The sequence below is a fragment of the Psittacula echo genome (assembly GCF_963264785.1).
Source record: "Psittacula echo genome assembly, chromosome: 2".
NCBI lineage: Eukaryota > Metazoa > Chordata > Aves > Psittaciformes > Psittacidae > Psittacula > Psittacula echo.
The window spans coordinates 16008981-16029564 of NC_137737.1; the positions used below are offsets into that span (position 1 = coordinate 16008981).

At 38.4% G+C, this 20584-nt stretch overlaps 1 protein-coding gene across 1 annotated transcript in view; it reads right to left on the minus strand.

Moving 5' to 3' along the window:
* OSBPL3 (oxysterol binding protein like 3) overlaps positions 1-19946 on the minus strand; it is a gene marked incomplete at both ends in the record, with an annotated part of 36948 nt that extends 17002 nt beyond the window's left edge. Inside the window, 11 exons of the mRNA XM_080610817.1 lie at positions 240-347; positions 3121-3251; positions 5694-5850; positions 6470-6562; positions 6704-6807; positions 7609-7735; positions 10547-10717; positions 11498-11611; positions 11821-11874; positions 12084-12200; positions 19854-19946. Of these exons, the coding sequence (XP_080466943.1) occupies positions 240-347; positions 3121-3251; positions 5694-5850; positions 6470-6562; positions 6704-6807; positions 7609-7735; positions 10547-10717; positions 11498-11611; positions 11821-11874; positions 12084-12200; positions 19854-19946 (1269 nt within the window). The remainder of the gene's footprint in view (positions 1-239; positions 348-3120; positions 3252-5693; positions 5851-6469; positions 6563-6703; positions 6808-7608; positions 7736-10546; positions 10718-11497; positions 11612-11820; positions 11875-12083; positions 12201-19853) is intronic.
* Positions 19947-20584: the final 638 nt, after the last annotated feature.

Sequence of the window (20584 nt, forward strand, 5' to 3'; positions counted from 1 at the left end):
AGTAGCAAAAAGCAATGGAAGTGTGCTCAGGAGAACTGCCCACAAGGGAAGTCTTTGAAATCAAATATTACACAGTGCATCATCAGAAATGACTCATAACCACAAAAGCGGACTCGTTTTACTAACACAATACACCATAGCGAAGATGTTAAGAACAGGACAAGATGCAGCTGTGCAGCACTGTCTAGGTATAGGGGCTTGAGGAATACACATCACTGAAAAAAGAAATCCGTACCTACCTTCACCAAATCTGGACTTGATTTTGCATTAGATGCTGAATCAAGGATCATAGATTCGGCATGTATTCTGCATAACCGGTCTTTAAGATCTGTGTTTTGTGCTATTGCCTGGAATATTTAACAAAAATATTGGGGATATAAAGTTCTCTCAACTAATTTGAACTTGGCTTTATTGTGTAAAAAGGGGCTCAGAGTATTTAAAGTGCAGTATAAAAAACTACTACTGTATGATTTTTTACTGGTCCAGCAAATGATTTATTATAAATGCTTCAAATCTTGCTCATCTCTAAAATTAAAACTATTTTTGTTCAGTGTGAGGGAAAAGACACATAAATGGAGAAAAAAGCCAAAGTTGGCAGGGATATTTCAAGTCAGCAGGTTATGCAAGCTGATTTAGTAAGTTATAAATGAATTTTCTTCACCTTTTTCTCTTCTCAAGCTCCTTTTCTATCTCCAACCTAGCCTCTCTCAACATTAAACTCTTACTCTTGCCACATTCAAAACCATTTGATTTTCCCATCAGCCTAGTATACTGACAGTTCCCTTTGCCTTCCACTGACAGAGAAATAAGACTTAGACAGGTATGGCTTGTGTCCTACCAGCTTGTAATGGCAATGATCAGAATAAAAAGCCTTTACTGCAAACTCACGTTTGTTGTATGCTATTTACTGATGCTGGGTGCATCTGATGGACAGATGTCAGTTAGAGTAGACCTGTAGGCAGAGAATGCAACCTTGCCCACAATGAAAGTAACTCTGAAAGAAAAGCTTGGGTTACTAATTTTGGAACAATGCTGAAGACTTACTGCCCATTTTAGTGATCTGAATCTACACTAGGATGTGGAGAACCCTGCTGTTTACATATCCACTTGTCCCACAAATGCATCTGATGTTGACAGTAATTTTTGTTGGAAACAGCCTTGAGGACAGGAAAGACTGTAAGCTCAAAGTAGTGATGGAGGGGAGAAACTAATTTCTGGCTTTACATATGTGTGGTCTGAACTTGACACACAGGCATGTATCACTTCTGTGTCAGGTGTTCAAGTGGACAACATTGTATTATACCAACATCAAACAAGTGGGAAAGAAATATTTACACAGCTTTCCTGTAATAGCATCTTCCAATTTTCATTGTTTGCTGCAAAGTGTTTTCTTCCTTCTATTGTCTTCTTCCTGCCTCCAAAATAAAAATATTATACTTTTCCCCATTGTATTTGCTTTTCTTGGACTTTGGGTAAGTCAAGGTTACTATGAGGGAGAAGTGGAGGCAGAGATGCTAATTTTGTGGTGTTTTATTCACTTTAAATCTGTTCACTTTTCTTCCCTTGCCAGGCTGATGACAGGAAAACAGACATAAGCTTGATACTTTTCAACCTGTGAGTCTGATACTTTGTTCCTCATCTACAGAAAACAAACTGAAATGAACAATAACACTAAATCAAAGTCATCAACACAGGACTCTCTTGCAAGGAAGTCTTAGAAATATGTCAAGTTTATTATATCTGTGCTTCCATATGTCTTCAAAGGAAGCTTATTCCTTTCCCTACAGGATCTCTGCTGTACAGGGTGAGAAAATTTCTGTTGGCATCATGGCTTTACAGAGCTGCAGGCTAAGAATAGCTGTCATGGGTGTTAACCTCTGTTGAAACTGCCAAGGTTCACAAATGACTTCTGGACAGGCTACAAAAGGCTTATTAAGTATCAGATAAGACCTAAAAGCATGAATTTTGTAAGACATTTAAACGATGAAGATGGACAACAGAATTCCATCGCTCAGAAACAAGATTTCATGCTAAGCTGAGTGTTCACTGAGTTCAGAAATCTTTAAAACAGACTTTTTGATATAAAACGTGTGGCAAATAACACTGGAAACACAAAAGTCACCTATTCAAACATCAGAAGGTGAACATCTGAAAGCCAGAAACAAAGAAGTGCAAGTGAGTCAGTACAGCTATTACACAACAAGTCTCAGCTTTATCTAATTCCTGTGGACATCATGGGCTCTAAAGGTCTAGGCAAAGAGGCATGTTATGCACTTAAAAAACTGTAACCATATGCAGTTTCTGTAAAGCAAAGGGAAGTTTTCATACTGAAATAATTCTTTAATGATCTATATCACATTTATCAATACCAGAGTCTCCCCTGCCTCTAATTAGGAATGTGAAACAAACACTGAGATTTTAAGACCATGGTAATGATGGCCCTCATTGCTTTGAAATCAGATCACTGATTGATACATTCAAACAAGACCAACCTAAAAGTTCTGGTCTCAACTAATTACAAAAAGCACACCATCCAAAAACCTTTTTAAAGAGCACAATCTTTGGTCATTTAGAACTCTGCCCTAACAGCTCCATTACTGATTTTAAACAATTAATTGGAAGCCAATACTAACACATTGTATTTGAATTTGCTTTGCAGTGTCTTGGTGTAGCGTAGTGAAGCTCTAGTGCATTAGAAGGGACAGCTGAGTGCTTTCAGCCACTCTCACCTTTATTTTATGCCAAGTCATACAGTGCTGCTTAGGAAAAGAAAAGGAAAAAAAAAAAGGGAAACCCGCAAACTACCAGAACTGACTGATTAAATGGTGCATGTTTCAAGAGAAAGTAGACTTATCATTACAGAGCAGCCTTCTGTTTCTTAACATTAAATGATACATGTTATACTGTATACCGAAATTAATCTAGCAAACTTCAGTGATTTCACAATACCTTTAACATTTAGGAAAGAGTCTTTGAAAAACACCATATATAATAACATACACTATGATTCAGTACTGAAAATTCTAGCACAGAACGGACGCTAAAGAAACAAACTATTGTGAAATTTTAAAGTAGTATCTGACAACAATGAAACTTGCTGAACTTCAGCATGTCACTTACAGATGTTAAGGCATTCTTCAAGCCAGCTATTTGCGCAGATGGAGATGAGGATGCATCGTGCTCCAGCATCTGCTTCATCTTTTCCCTCTCTGTAGATATAGTGCTGAAAGCTGACCTCAAGGTGAAGTAAACTAGAACCATTTCATAAAAAGTGAGTTAAAACCAGCTACCAATTGTACACATACCAACTATGTAAAACTTCAATGAAACATCATTTATGGTGACAGAAACAAGAATTTACTTTGAGAGATCCAGAGTGGGTTACTAAAACTAAGTAATATTAATGAAGGTTATAGGGTAGATCTTTTAGTAGGAGAAACGTTTATGGAGAATGCTGCCATGTTGACTATATTAGCCACAGTCAAAATTACTCTGATTATTTGTGACAGATGGTGACAAAGCTAACTAACCACATCTGCTCCTCACTTGCTTTTGTTCCCCAATTAGCTTGCATCTTCAGATGGTCATGACTGTACTCCATATTCCTTTAAGAACACCAGTGGAGGAGAAGAGAAGGAATTAAAAAAGTAAAATAGAAAAAAAAATATCAAAAAGCATCTATAACACACTGTGCCACAGCTATGGGGTTAGTAGCTTCCCCACAAGCAAATCAACTGTGGTGTTGCGTTTTGTTCTCTCTTTTGAAGATAAGAAAAATGTCAGCTTGTTAGATGATTTAGTCAGTCAAAGGGTCAGATCCTGAATGTTGTGCACATTACACTGCTATTTCTACTCCTTCCTGAGCCAGTATCACCAGCCTGAAACACTGAAATCAGACAACAGATCATACAATTTTTAAAATCACTGGATTTTTAAAAGGGAATGCACTTTCCTTAGGGTTTTTTCTTTTGTTGTTTGGTTTTTGTTTTGTTTTGCTTTTACAATTGAAACATTTCCTCTTTTCTTTAACTACAAGGAATAAAAATTTATTGGAGTAATATTTGTTTATGTAGGATTTCAACATTCATCTAGCTGGGGAATTAGAGATTTTCCGAGGGCCTAATCAAGCCTTCTCATACAGTCACAAAAACTGCCAATGCAAAAATGTATCCATTTACAGGGAAATGGAGATACAAAATCTGAGCATGAATGCATGGAAAAAGTAAAGAACAAGAAATCTCTTTTACCTCTTTCTTCTAATCATCCACTCTGGGTTAATTTGAATCATCAATGCTTCATTAAGTATTTGATACTATATTTTGATATATTTGATAATAAATTTGATAACCTAATTTCCTCTTCTAAGAAAATATTCTTAAGGCATATTTCAACACTGCAAATCATTACCAAAGCTAATTCTCTAACTTTAACCTACTTGAAGAACTCGTTAACAGTATCACATGTAGGGGGGAGGAAGATGTATCCGCTACAATCTATTGTAAGCCTTTCAGATATGCATGACATGACCTGAATCTTCAATGACCTTAAATGTCATTTAGTAAGTTATCATTTACTCAGTTAGATTTTTCAAGAATTATTCCATACTAAAGTATTAATATTACATTTTATTTAATTTTTATCAAAAGCTGGAGTAAAAGTTTTCATCACTACCCTTTTTTGGAAGGCGTGTAATATAAAACAACTTTGGAAAAAAAGTTATTAGTATTCTTAATAAAATGATACTGTATTAAATAGTACCAAGTCTACTGTCCCTCAAATGTGTGGGTCAATCTAACCAAAGTTTCTGACATGGACATTTCAGGTGAGATCATCTTAAGTAGGTGATTTCTTTGCTCTGCTTAATGGCAACTTGTCCAAGTGTGCCCTACCCCCACTTCTTTTCTCTTTTTGGAAAACATACATCAGTTTTGACTATAACTGACTTTATGAAGTTTACTACTCAGATACATTCCTTATGTAATGGAATCAAGATACACCAGCACCAGGGGGGACAACAAGCAAAGAATGCCTATTGATAAAATCAACTGTTACGTTGTGCAAAGGGGACAAAGCCAGTACCTCCAGAAGTCTTTCAGATATAAATGGGGAAATGCCTTTCCCACCAAGATGACTTAAAACTATTAAAACATTTCTGGTGTGAGGGTGATGGAGCAAAGCACTGCTAATGAAAAATAATTTGGAGAGAAACATTTCTAGTCAAGCTGCCCCTCTGGCTGCTTTACAGGGTATTCTCTTCCGTATTCACTAAAAATAGGTTACTACCATAGCAACCCTTGCATCACCAACAAATGCTGACTGAAATACAGTGAAGCACACCAAGTATAGAAACATATATGTGCTCATATACACACATATGCATGCAAGCACAAAAGAGTATAATATGCTGTTGTGCCTGTAGCAATTAAGTTTAGGATTTTTACCTTTTGGCAAAAAAAATACAATTTAGGTCTTTAGCACATCAAAGAAAGGGCTGCCCTTTATTAAATATTTTTTTTTTAAAGTGATGACTAAGATACTTTTTTGAAATTACTCATAAGCTCAACATTTGCAGTTCCTCAAGAGAATTAAAAGCAGGCAGGGCATTTTCTGCTCTTTCTAAACATTCTCAGAAGTCACATCATTATTTAAATCATGATAATATACAGCCACATACAAAAGACAATTTCACTTACCTTTATGTGCAATGTGAAATAAGTCCTCTTGCATTTTAGTAAATTCTGATGATGTTTCAGAGCCATCGGAGTAATTTTTCTCCTCTACGAAATCTATTGTAGATAAGTTTGGATTGGAAGCATGCAGTCTCATAGGGGCAGAAAATACTGAAGGCACCTGTAAGGAGGACAGCCATTCATGATGGTTTTACAAACTATAAAGGAAATTTTGATTGTACCCTGCTCTGTTACATGTTGGAGGCACCAAAATGGAAAAACTGTCAATTATCAATAGTCTTGGAAGTACATGTCATATGAAACCATAGATACGACTTTTCCCAAGATATTGTAATTGGAAATTCAGCAAAACTCCATGAAACAAGCTCTTTGAGAGCTGTAGCATATGCTATATTATTTTTCCTCACTTATAAGTATCTAATCACTTCACCTCTGGATGCAAATGTGTACAAATCTACCTGGAGAAATTACAAAAATCTGTACTGATAAAAAACCCCCAACCAATCAAACCAAAACCACAGCAAAACACCACCACAACCCCCACATTGGAGGTAGATTGAAAACATGAGTAAAAAACGTGGCCAGTCTCCTGAAAGTAACAGCACAAATCCTATTGTGGATAGCAATAACAACATATTCATGTTTTGTCCAATATATTACCACTTAAAATGACCTAGCACAGGACACTACTTAAAAATATTCATATTTTCTAAACTGGTCATACCCAGAAGTGATCAATAACTAAGATTTAGAGAAAGATGGGCACTGACTGAATTTACCTGTAACATTCCTTTAGGCTCTTTCCCAACAACTCTGGATCGCCACCTCCTGTGTGTTCTTTTTTCCTTCTTTGGGCTTTCAAAAGGTCCAACCTTTTAACACACAGGACAAAAATAATACAGATTGCCATAAAATCAGCCGAGCAAAGAATACATTGATCCTTTAGGAAATGGGGTTGATGTTTGGAATCGCAAGGGAAAACTTTTTTTGGTTTTGTTTTTTAAACAACAAACCTGCATAGCATTTATAGCAGGCGCTGAGTATGTCCTGTGAAGAACATCCATGCTCTGTAACAGCTGGTTCATTTCCAGTAAGTATGTGTGACAGTTGGAGAGCTCTGTTTTGAACAAGAGAATATTTTCAGTTGCCCTAAAGTAACAGACATGGGGAAAGTTTTTTTCCTTGCAGGTTAATTTTGACTGTAACTAGCTTAAGTTATTCATTGACTAAAAGCACATTCTTAGACAACTGGCTAAAACACTTGTATTCTTCTGCCTTCAAGTTCAATATATTTAAATGCACCTATATGGTGTGTATAATGACCATTATACTTTATCCCAGTTGGTTGCAGAAAAATGTGAATAATGTGATAATTACTGCAGTTTGGGACTAGTCAGAGCTCCTCATGGTGAGGATAACAATGCCATAAGCATCAAGACTGAATTGTACATTCAGATCTAGAGATGAGGCATCCCTATAATAGAGTTGAAGCTCACTGGTAGGTAGAACTTTACTAAGTGTCATGCAGACACTACCAACATGAGAAAGATCTTCATGCTCTTAGGAAAGCATGAAAACAGAAGGTGACTTTCAAGTACAAAGATTTAGTGCTTTGTCAATTTTTTTTGATGCTTCCCTTTTTTGAATACACTGCTTACTACTGAAGATGATGCTTGTATATAAAAGGAAATGTACTAAAATATATTGGTTCATTGAAGAGGTGCCCACAATTGATACCCCCACATTCAGATTCACTAGTCCTTCTGAAGATGAGTAGCTAGTTAATCAACAACCACCCCTTTCCTCCCACCAGCTTCATAAAAAACTCTAGTGATCACTTAACAGTGTAGTACTCTCATTGTCAAGAGAAACTAGGTGAAATATGAGGCTACTTTCAACTTTCTTCAAATATCATTACCTCTTGAGCATTTGTCCATGTCTTCAGAAGACTGTAGCCAAGACGAAATCCTGGACTCATTACTCGAAAAGGAAAATGACAAGTTACCTCCAGCTGACAATGAATTCTGTTTGGTCAAGCTGCCTGCCTGTTCCAAAGAACAAATGAATTATTAAAAACCAGTATTGTAATATTATATGCACAGATTTCAACAACCAACAGTGGAAGTCCATGATCAGGACTGAAGGAATCAACAACATGGAGGGAAAAAAGCATATGAACTAGACTAGGTGTGTAGTCATTGAGCATAATGTCAGGATACCTAACATAACTGCTGTCCACAAGCAGTAAAGGAACCATGTTTTTCTTAAAGCCAAATTTTGAGGAAGGGCAAAGTTCCGCATGAGTTAAGCCAACTTAACACAATTAAAGCACCATATTTGAACAGGACCAGTTGGACATTCTGTTCCTTCTCCAAGCTCCCCAAAGAAGCCCCAAAAGTAACTTAAATGTAACATACATATTTGTGAAAGCTGTTTTTCAGTGAAGAAAGCAAGATCTTATAGATGTTATTTAAAAATATTACTCCTCAAGGTTGTATGACTTTAGCATGGATTTGGCTTGACAGGCCTTAATACATGTGTGACCATACACCTTATCCCAGTAAACACTACCTTTTTACAATATCTCAGTAACCATTTTCAAACTTATCCACACAGAACCAGATAAAATGCACTGTCCAAGTGATGTCATTCAGTCCTGTGTCAATTTATATAGTCAGCATGCAAGAGTAGTAAGCAGCAATAAGCATACTTATTTTTAAACTATTTTTAAACTAATCTGTGTAGTTTAGCTTTTCATTCCCACATAAAGCTGTATGAACTTTAGTCACCTATATATGTATTCTCAAATAGTAATCCTAGTGCCTTCAAAAGCACAAGTAAGCTGAATTTAAAGATGAGCAATTGTATTGGAATTTTGTGAAAAAATCCCATATTTATCTCTTCAGAAATCTATCCCATATAGCAAACTTCTCCAGAACTCATATACATGAGAGGGATGAGCAGGAAGGAAGAAGGAAGTAGGCTTTGCCAAGAAACAGGCAGGAGAGTGTGTGTAGCGCCAGTTAGCACAGTTTTGCTTTTGATCAGCAAGGCTAAGCTTTAGAATCCAAGAATACCACATGTACATATGTGGATACATACACCTACCTGCCAACAGCAACAAAAACCAGATGTGAAAACTGATCAGATATTTCTAAAAGCAAATAAAATCCAATGCCAAATTCACTCTACATATTTTTCTTAAAATAACCTAACTGCTGGATTGATGCAACTAACATCAAGCTAGGGCTGGTGCAAACTGGCAAACTTCCATTTAGCTTCAGCAGAGCTAAGGTGATTAACTGCAGCTTAAGAACTATCCCCTTCTATTTTTCACATGAAAATAAGTAAGGCTTCTTTGCAGTGCAAATCTGGATTAATAAATTAGAAGTGAATTTCATGCCAAAGAAGAAATGGTTCATTTCCTGACATTGAGCATAGATTTTAGATATGGATCACATGGATTTAATTTTTTTTCTTTTCCTTTTTTTTTTTTTTTTTTCTTTTCCTTTTTTTTCTTTTTATTTTTGTTTTCTGGAGAGCACAGGCATAGATATATCATGGATTTTGCAACGTTTCACTTTTGCCCTCAATATTCTTCTCCTCGTCTATCCCTGCTGTCTTTTGGGAGAAAAGGACTGAATGGTCACAGGCGGTTTGCCATTTCCTTGTGGACACAGCCTCAGGAGAGAGCAGGCTGTCAGAGGCACAGAGGTGCTGGCACCACAGAAAGCACACAGACAGCTCTTTGCAGAACAGCTCCATTACCTCAGGGTAAGTTGCTGTTCTTTCAGCTGCCCACTCAAACAGATCCCTTCCCTCTCAAGCAATAGCCAAAAGCTTTTCAGGCACGTTTTTGTTTGGTAAAACTCATGGACAGTTACAGGATAACACTACCAAAGTTACGAACTGCAGCTAGTGGGGAACAAGCCCACTCAGATCATTCAGCAATATACTCAGGGAAAAGGAAACCTTAAGATAAGTGGATAACAAAGAGGCAATTGCTTAGGAGACACTCTGGAGTTGACAGAAACAGTCATTACAGTTATAGTAAGGTAACACAGTATCACTAAAAAAACCATTATTCTCAAAAGAGATCAGTGATTATAAATTGAAGCAGAAGAGCTTATTTGGGTGAACGTCAATGTCCAGACTCGTGAAGGCACAGAGGTTGTATTCAGGCACAGATGTTGTATTCAGGCACAGATCTCTATCACTCTTCCACAAGACTGCATCAGAGAGGTCAGTTTTGGACTGAGCATTTGTCAGGTCATTTGTGAATCTTAGTCACAGACTTTACCTGAAGAGTACTTTGTCAACCAACCACGCACTTACAACATGGTCCTTGGATTGGTCTGAAAAATGCTTTCATCTCAGTTAAAAAATATTAAAAGTGGCCACACGTGCTGGCTCCTGGATAATTCCTATATACCCCTCAGTAGTCAGATTCATTAATGTAGAAAGAGATGTTTTATTAGCCAAAGGATAAATGAAAAAAGGAGAAAAAGTAAATCAGTTGAATGCTCTTCTGTGACCCATACTAATAGTCACCAGCACATATCAGACAAATACTGAATGACGTCAAAAATTATGAGGATTCTAACTCAACAGGCAGTTTTAAAAGTCATCATGAAAATACCATTTGCTGTGCTAAACAATGAGAGAATATTATAAAATCTGACAGCACCACAGAGAAAATGGCTTGGGAATAAATCAATAAATATTTTGCTCTTGACATTTCAGATCATAACTTAAACCCCACCACAAACTTGCATTGTGCTCTTGACTTAATAAATATGCATCAGCCAATTTTAATCCCTGATGAAAGGTCTTTATTTATAAATCACAACTATTACCTTTCTACCTGGGGCAGAATCACAGAAACCAGGAACAGAGTCTGTAGTAGTAGACACAGGGAAGAAGAGATTATTGACGTCATGAGGAAACATGGAGATTTCGTTCTGACGGTACATCCTATGATGACGAAGTTTTGCTACCCATTCATCAAACAGCTCCTGAGATTTCACCTACACAAAAATGCAGGGTTTATAGCATTCACATGCAAAATCACTAACAAAGAAACCAAGATATTTTGTACTCATTAGACAACTGCCCTGGCTGACCTTTACTGAATATCAGAAAAGTTTTTCTAATGATGCTCCTACTAAAATGCATACTTACGCGCTTAAGCATGACAGAAAATTAATCTCAGGATAAAGTAAAGAAAAAGAGAAACTTGAATTGGTATAGTTATGACTTCCAATGCAGAACATAACACTTAGCAACCTGTAGATGGAAAAAAACCCACTATAAATTTAAAAAACCCATTTAATTTGTCATTTCTTAATTGCCATTTTTAAGGTTTAGTCAAAGTTTACCTAACTACAAATAGAAATTTGATTTTGGTGATGTATTTTAAAACAATTTATTCCACAAGGATAGATAAAGCTGTCTTTGGTGTTACCTTAGCTATATTTGGCAGTGGAAAATGCTACCTATAGATAAGACAAAGAGCAAGATAAAAGTATTGTGAAAAAAGCATTTGTGCAACAAGTGCTACTGCTGAAAAAAGTGCTGGGTGAAAAGAGTGCTGCTAAATATGAGGCATCTTCAAAGTTTCTATTCAGAACAGGGTTACTGACTCTGGAACAGTACAATAAGGCCTCTCATGTTATAAACTAGTGTAAACTAGCCTGCTGAGTCTAAAAAGTAGGTTGTTAGTGTAACTAACAGACCTCTACTATATACAGCTAATGAGCTAATGTTGCCATTTTGGAAGGAAGGTTATAACAATCTTGAAGACCTACCTTCAGATGGTATATCTGCTCTTCTGTATCCAAATCTATACATTTTGTTGATTTCTTTACAGACATGACAGAAAGTCCAACATCAATACAGCCATGAAGCTTCCCTCTCTCTATCTGCAAAAAAAGTAAAAAGAATACACTCATTCCAGAATGAAGCAAAAGGACAGATATTACCTGCTGAAATTGTCATTTCCCCCCCTTCAACCTACTGTTAGAACTTCTGAAACTCTATTTCCCATTGCCAGCAATATGGAATTACTGTTAATTCTGGATAAAACAGTGGGTTTACTTTATAACAGCCTTAAAGGGTTCAGATCACTTACATCAGCTTGGCATTTAGAATACTTCAAAATCCCTCTGTCCAAAAAGAAGTATCTCTGTAACCAGAAATGCAGAGAATTAAAACCAACTAACCAAAACACTCCAAAAACCACCAAACAAAAACTCATCACCCCTTCACCCCCCCCCCCCCCATTTCTTTGAAGAACACTTTCTCTGCTCTTCAGTAACCTTTTTTCCACAAAATCATACCAAGTAAGTCCCACTCTCACGGCATCAGGCTTACAGACACACATTCCTTTCCTACCTTGTGCCAGCCCTTCAAAGGCCATTTCCTCTTTTTCAGCAAGCAGCCCTCCTGCTTCTGCGGCTCCTGGGTACAATTCATTGCTCCCCGGAGTCCTTCTACAATCTCCCAGCTGTCCTGCTTAAACAGAAAATCTAGATGTAGACCATATTTCTTCCAAAGAACATAATTGGTAAGAGAGATTCAAGAGGAAAAAGGCCATAAATAAAATAAAAAATAAATTATGTTGAAATCTAACCTTAGCTTTCTGTTTATACTTTTTTTATGTATCTTCCCGGAGACAAGATTCTTTTATTTTGATAGAAATGATACGAACCAAACAAAACACTGTTTATATGGCACCATGCTTCACTGAATGTATGTGCTTACCAGAATTTTATATGTATATTTTTCTGTACATACATACACACAGTGTATAGCCACAGCCTAGTTACCATTTAGCCTAAAAACTCTTCTGCAAACAGCCCATGCAAAAATGACATGTTTTGTAAGTTATGAAGCAGAAATAAGAGACGCTGAAAGTTAAGACCTTTTCTACAAGACTCCTTAGTCTATATTCATTAACTCAAGGTCTCGTGTTTGGTGTGAATTGCAGCCTCCCTAAAGTAAAAATAATTAAATTAAATAAAAACAAATAAAAAACCTAGGGAAGTAACTCAAGTACTTACAAGGACATGACATAAAGGAAGAGTACAAGAAAAATAAAAACCACCCTGCATCAGACACACCTCTAATTAAAAGATCTCTCTTTTTGCCATAAGGAACTCTTAAATGAAAGACCCTGCAGCAACATAACAGAGAAGAGAATAAGTGTCATAGTATTTTTACAGTTCTTATTTATGGAAGGACTGCTAATGACAATGTGACCTGAATTTCAAGAATTCTGATCAGAGATATCATGAATTATTTATTGCTAGCTACCGTATGATTTAACAAATCTACAACTGTGGACAACTGACAGGAAATGTCATGTGGCAGTACCATCCTCGTGTATTTGAAAAAGACAGAATACTTTAACATACAGCATTTAATGACAAAAAAGGACAAGTATGAAACACTTCTGGGAAAACAAAACTATACCCAAACACATAACTTTTCCACTGAGAACTAATCTGAGAGAAGTTAAGAATAGTGAACAATAGATACTTTTCAATATTCTAATATTATGCCTAATGAAACAACTTTCTTAAACTTTGTATCAAGTTCTCAAAATACTTTGTTAAACTTAAACACAGTATATGGTTGATAGAGTGGTCTGCTTGCTGGAGACAAGCAGAAATTTGACCACAATCAAGAAAAACACAAGAATCCAGATTCATCTTTCCCTAAGAACAAGTTAGAAAGAGACTCTTGAAGTGAGACAGACCATGCTGCATTGTGCATATGAGGTGAAGAGAAAGGAAGCAGCTGAGAAACAGCTCAACAAATTACATCTACCTGGAATATACACGGTGTCAATAGTTTTAGTCAAACTTCAAAATAAAGAGCACATCCTGGCCTGTGCTGCAACTCCAGTTTTGTCTGCGCTTCTCCTGCAGTCCAGACACAAGGTGTCTCCCATGCTCCTGCAGGAAACCCACATTATTTCTCACTGTTCTTCAGGTCAGTGAGGTGGCCAAGAATGTGCCTTCACAACTAAAAAGTGTGAAAATAGGAAGGAAAGCTAAAGTGGTAGCACTTCTTCCCATCAAGCAGGCTCGATGGCCTGCTAAATCTCAGGTGATGAAGGCAAGTCTCCTACTCACACTTCAATTGCAAGCTTTATGGAAAGGCAGCTTTGTTGAATTAAAAGCATATCCTTCTAAAAGCACAAGACTATTTCACTAACTACATTACCTAAGGAAGGGCAAGAAATAGCTCAGAGGATAAACAGCTGCAAGGTGCAACACTGCGTTAACAGCATCTGGTCCTCCTTCCACATATGTCTGTCCAGAAGATCCCAACCTTTCCCACCTGAACCTCCAAACTCCACATTTTTCAAAACACTGATGCTGTGACTGCTTTTGGATCTGTCCACTCTTCATCCAGACCCTACAGGGTATTGATCAGCATTTTGTTTTGCAACAGATCTGACACCTCATTTAATGAGAAATTAAGCATCAGTTGGCTATTCCTGGGAGCAGCTGCAGAAGCGGAAGAAAAGTGCTTACTCTCTAAAATGAAGGCAAATGAATCAGGCTGATCAGTTATCATCTATTTTCATCTGTTTGAAATAGAAGAGGAGCAAATTTAGCTGGCGAATGAAGTTGCTAAGCCACTGTCCATCATATTTAAAAAATCATGGCAGTCAGGTGAAGTTCCCGATAACTGGAAAAAGGGAAATATAACCCCCATTTTCAAGAAGGGAAAATGGATGATCCATGGAATTACAGACCAGTCAGTCTCACCTCTGTGCCTGGCAAAATCTTGGAGCAGATTCTCTTGGAAGGCATGCTAAGGCATAGGAAAAACAACAAGGTGCTTGGTGACAGCCAGCATGGCTTCACTAAGGGGAAATCCTGCCTGACCAATTTGGTGGCCTTCTATGATGGGGCTATGGAACTGATGGACAGGGGCAGAGCAGTTGACGTCATCTACCTGGATTTGTGCAAAGTGTTCGACACTGTCCCACATGATATCCTTGTCTCTAAATTGGAGAGACATCAATTTGATGGGTGGACCACTCGGTGGACAATGAACAGGCTGTTTGGCCGCACGCAAAGAGTTGTGGTCAATGGCTCGATGTCCAGCTGGAGACTGGTAACGAGTGGCGTCCCTCAGGGATCGGTGTTGGGACCGGTCTTGTTCAACATCTTTGTTGGTGACATGGACAGTGGGATTGAGTGCGCCCTCAGCAAGTTTGCCGATGACACCAAGCTGTGTGGTTCGGTTGATACGCTGGAGGGAAGGGATGCCATCCAGAGGGACCTCAACACGCTTGTGAGGTGGGCTGATGCCAACCTGATGAAGTTTAACCATGCCAAGGGCAAGATCCTACACCTGGGTCGGAGCAATCCCAGGCACAGCTACAGGTTGGGCAGAGAAGAGATTCAGAGCAGCCCTGTGGAGAAGGACTTGGGGGTGTGATCGATGAGTAACTGCACACGAGCCAGCTCCAGTGTCTGCTTGCAGCCCAGAAAGCCAACCGTATCCTGGGCTGCATCAAAAGGAGCGTGACCAGCAGGTCGAAGGAGGTGATCCTGCCCCTCTACTCTGCTCTCGTGAGACCTCACTTGGAGTACTGTGTGCAGTTCTGCTGTCCTCAACATAAGAAGGACATGGAACTGTTGGAACAAGTCCAGAGGAGGGCCACGAGGATGATCAGGGGACTGGAGCACCTCCCATATGAAGACGGGCTGAGAAAGTTGGGGCTGTTCAGCCTGGAGAAGAGAAGGCTGCGTGGAGACCTCAGAGCAGCCTTCCAGTATCTGAAGGGGGCCTACAAGGATGCTGGGGAGGGACTCTTCAGTCAAGGACTGTAGTGACAGGACAAGGGGTAACGAGTTCAAACTTAAACAGGAGAAGTTTAGATTGGATATAAGGAAGAAATTCTTTACTGTGAGGGTGGTGGGGCACTGGAATGGGTTGCCCAGGGAAGTTGTGAATGCTCCATCCCTGGCGGTGTTCAAGGCCAGGTTGGATGAGGCCTTGGGTTGTGTGGCTTAGTGTGAGGTGTCCCTGCCCATGGCAGGGGGGTTGGAACTAGATGATCTTAAGGTCCTTTCCAACCCTGACTATTCCATGATTTTATGAAATTGGAGATAGAGGATTTCTTGAAAGCTACTGACAGCATTCAGATTATTGTCCATTCTGCTGATTCTTGTCCCACAACACGGAACTGAAAAAGACACCCGAAACCACAGTGCTAAACTAAAAAACCCCAAACAACCACCACCCCAAAAAACCCTCCAGAACTCCCAGCTGAATGGCATTAACACAGAATTCTGATGTCCAGATCGGTCACGTCTGATGGTTATGACCCATCATTATGGGCCAGTATCTGCACAAGATGATCAACACTGCATTTGCTGCCCAGGCAGAAATTTCACTCAAGGCCGAGGGATGAACACACTTTTTACTTTTCTCATGTCCAAAGTTGTTCATTTCAGATCAGCACTGGAAAAAATCACTCTGCAGTTGCTAATTGGCTTATACCTCCTCTTGCTGAACTAAAAAACCCATACACTTTGGTCTTCAGAGATAAGCCTGTCAGTATGTAACTGTGGTAATTTTCTTTGTTTAATAAAATAAAAGCCTCTTCATTTTCTGCATTATTCTACACTGTACAGCTCCTCAAGGTGAATTATTTCAAAAGAAAGAATGAAGTAATGAGCTTGAATGGCTCTCAGACCAAAGCTTGCTGTTGCAGCTCCCTTGAACGAAACAGATGACAGTGCCAGATTTTCTTCCAGTGTAAAATGCAGTCAGTTGGACAGAATATTTTAAAGTGCCAAGAATAGAAACCTGCTTTGTGGAGGATAAGGGTTGGCATCAGCTGCAACTAAAGAATTTGTTACGGTTCATAAAATGGGCAGAAATGATTTAATTTTCTTTTTTAGAACGTAAGTTTTTTTAAGCGGCACTCCAGACATAAACCTTTTCCCTACTGAATTTATTTTAAAAGTTACTTAACATATTAGACTTAAAATAACTGCCGCCATATATCTTCTTTTGATCACAGGTCAATTTAAATGTAAAGATCAACACCAGCTTTCCTTCCTTCCTCACAAAATGCAGATTGATCTATGGCTTCATGGAACAGATCCCCTTCCATGACTGAAGGAGTGACAGAGAAGGGCAGGGAGGTGGGAAGTAGCAGTAGCCTCTAACCTGCTATGGGGCTTCAAGGTGAATTTAGTGGAACAGGATTAATTGTTAACCTTTTCAGTTCACAAGGCAAATGTATCTGGCAGAATGGGGGCACCAAGCGTAGCAAAAGGAGTAGAAGACACCCCCCCTCCCAAGTCCTGCAGCCCTGCTGAAGTCAACTCTTTTCTAACACATTCTCCCATCTTCTGCACATAACTAAATTTTAGCAGACACAGCAGCCTTACACTACTGTGGTTCCATATAGCAAACTCAGGTCACTTACCATATAGTGCTAGTTTGGATCAGCAGCAGAGTCTGTGCCTCGGAAATCTGAGAGGCTTAACATGCAGATCCCACTATTCTGGGGACAACCAACCCCACTACACCCCCAGAATCTCCCAGTCTTCCCTCTGAATTTTTCAGAATGCCTTTCTTCTTAATCAGATTAAAAGAACTTCTGTGTCAGACCAGTAGCACAGAGAAAAGCATCCATAATGCAGGTCTGTCATTAAGCTGCAGTGACCCTTGCTCTGAAGGTTGCTGAGAGAGCTGCAAGTGTTTGAAGGAGGAGCAAGAAGCCCTCCATGGAGCTGGAAGATGAAGCAAAGAGTATCAAAATCATAGCACATCACTCTAATCTGCACATCATAAGGCAAAATTATTTAAACTTTCATGATATTATTAATAAAGTACCAATAACCATGTTACATTGTAATCTTCTACCAGGACTTTGACGGAAGGGGAAGTTGCTGGAGGTCTATATTGCACATGTGGTACTTTCTGGCTTAGGGGATTTTTAACAGTTTTAGGAAACTGTAGATTGTTGCTGTTTTCTTAATAGAACACCTGAAGTGCTGTTGGTTAAACTAACACGCAGAGGAAAAGGGCAAATTAAATAACTCTCAGACATTAGCATCATTCATCCCCAGCCTTGTCAGCCCTGCGTAGGTGGATGTTAGTTGAGACAGACTGTGAAGCTCCAATTTACCAATACAAGAGGCTGAGTGAGAAAAGAAGTAATTAATGATATAAACAAAACTACTTGATCAGCTGTGACAAGAAATTATCTGTGGGAAGGGGGGAGCAAAGAGACAGGACATAAGAAAGATGTAACATCCTCACTGCCCAGACCAACAATTTAGATTTTATAATACATGCTACACTGTATGATTTACACTACTAAAGAGAAGGTCTATCTAGAAAGGTAAAAATCTTTATCATCTGCAAAACCAGAACCTTTTAGAGAACAGCAACAGGGAGAAGATTTCCATTCCTCACCCAAAGCACTGCTGTGTCCAGGCCAGTAAGTATTGCAGAGTACTGCCTCTGCTATACCTAAATGTCCACCTTTCCACATGCAGCACAGAGGAGTATATCTAGGATCAAAATGGAGTTACGTATCACAATGCTCCATATTATCACTTCAGTATATCTTAGGAAACAACCTACTTTATACCTTTATTTAGCCTGACCTGACAGGTGTATGAGGCAATCTACCATCTGCCTGACTACAACGAATAAGGATGGATGTATGGGGAATATGAACAAAACACCAGGTTGCATCTCTCACCTTGGACAGGTACACCTTGCATTTTTGTAAAAGGATCAAAGACTGAAAAATTGGGGATTGACAAGATGACATTAAACCCTCCTAAGTTATTTCTTCTGTCCAAAGAAAGCAGGTGAGAACAAAATGGATAAGAACTGGGACCCACTAATAATACCATATATAATAGAAACTGCTTCTGCTTAAGTATGGTAGGTTATACAGGCTGTGTAATACACCAGTGGGCTTAGTCATGCTCATGTAAATCTTACTATTTAAATACTACATGATAAAACGCTTGACAGACAGGAACTGTTGAAACAGACAATACCAAACATTTTAAATTACACTTTTCAAAGGTACTCTCATATCGAGGATATAAAGAATTAATGTTTCAGGAAAACAAAAAAGGCATCCTAACAGCAAGGATTTCTTTGCTTGGTATCTTGGAAATGCACAGCATTTCGTACAGGCACAGCACTTCAAAAGGCACCACTTGTTCAGACTTGTCTGCCTCGCCAATTGTACGTACAGGGTCGCAAGTCCCCGAAAAGCAAGTGCTACTTCAAAACACAGCTGAGGTCTCCAAAGCTTTTGGGGTTTTGGGATGCTCAATTTCAATTAAAATTTTGACCTGTGCAGGTTCAAGAGCTCCACTAAGCCAGCATTGGTACAAATCGAAGTTTACCTTGAGCAGAGTACTCATGATTTTGCAAGCATGGATTGAGCATTTTTAAGCCACTCAGCGTGGCTGCAGTTCAACATTTCTTGCCCACAAACAAAAGCTGTCTTCAGCAGCCTCACTCTTCAGATGCAAACACTCATAGACATGTCTTTTAAAACTGTAAGGGTTAAAGAATAGCACCACCTCTGCAGAAAACAGAGCATCCTTTGCATTAGGCACTCAGATGAATCATGTGACACACACTTGTTTTCAAAACTACAGTTTTACAACAACCATCACACAGAGACATATACAAACACTTTTTGTTGTCAAAACTCTGATAAGTTTCAGAAAAACGTGTTTTCACACATGCACGTACACCTTTCCCTAGAAACTTCAAATTAGCAGAGCAATTACACAATGACACAAAAGTGGTATCTTACAGGAAAGATTTGGAATTTCAGGATCTGAGACCAAGCCACTATGGCAGCAATATTTCACTATAAAGACACCACACATACAACATGATAGAAATTCAAATTCACTGCTAGCATTCCAGTTTCACAAATGCCTGCTATTCAAGAATATGTTTACTCCATATGACTCAAAATAAGAAGAAATAAGAAAAAAGAGTAAGGAAAACAAAGAAGTGACAACATAAGATAATCAAGCAACACAAAAACAGAGTTTAAAAGATCTACTGATATTGAAGAGCAAAAGTAACAGCCAATCTTAGTAATGCTTTCAGTTTGGTTAAGAAAGTTTGCATTACCTGTCGACTTCCCTGCTTGGAGGAGCAGCTGCTAGTACTTCGTGAAGGAGACAACATTTTCTGGGATGCACCAAAGTTTTTTTCCTCACTCATGATCCAATGCTATTTGTTTCACATAAGCTCACTTAGAACACCATTAAAAGGTAATTCAGAAAATGTGTTGGAAGACTCCTGAGAGAAATGCAGAAGTCATCCTTTATCCAAACGCAGTCCTGTGGCATGATCTGCATCCCATGGAAATTCCTAAAAAGGAAGAGAAAACCAAAAAGCCAAGTTATTAGATGTTGTCTCTTACTGCCAGCCTGTAGCATGAATCATAAATAAAGCCTTTGGTAACACAAGCTGGCTGCATTGCTGCACGTTATTATAAATTATTCCAACAATCACTTTCAGATAGATTTTCAAGTCTCAAACAGGAACAACATGTTTTGGACATGAAATGTATTCTTTGGTTGTCACTGTTTATTCAGAAGATAAAGTACAGTATCAACAATCTTTTTAAGGATTTAAATTCATTAAAAAAATATTAAGAAGGACATCCGTAGAGTATAAAAAAAATTACATAAAATGAACCAGAAGAGTCTCAAAATGAGAAGAAAGCATTAATAAAATGTCTCACAAGGACGGTGACCCCTTTTTCCCTGATAATTTAAACAAGTAGGCATGGCTTCAGGTTGCAAAGAAAAAAAAAATAAATAAATCTCTTTCTATAACAGAGCAATACATTAAAG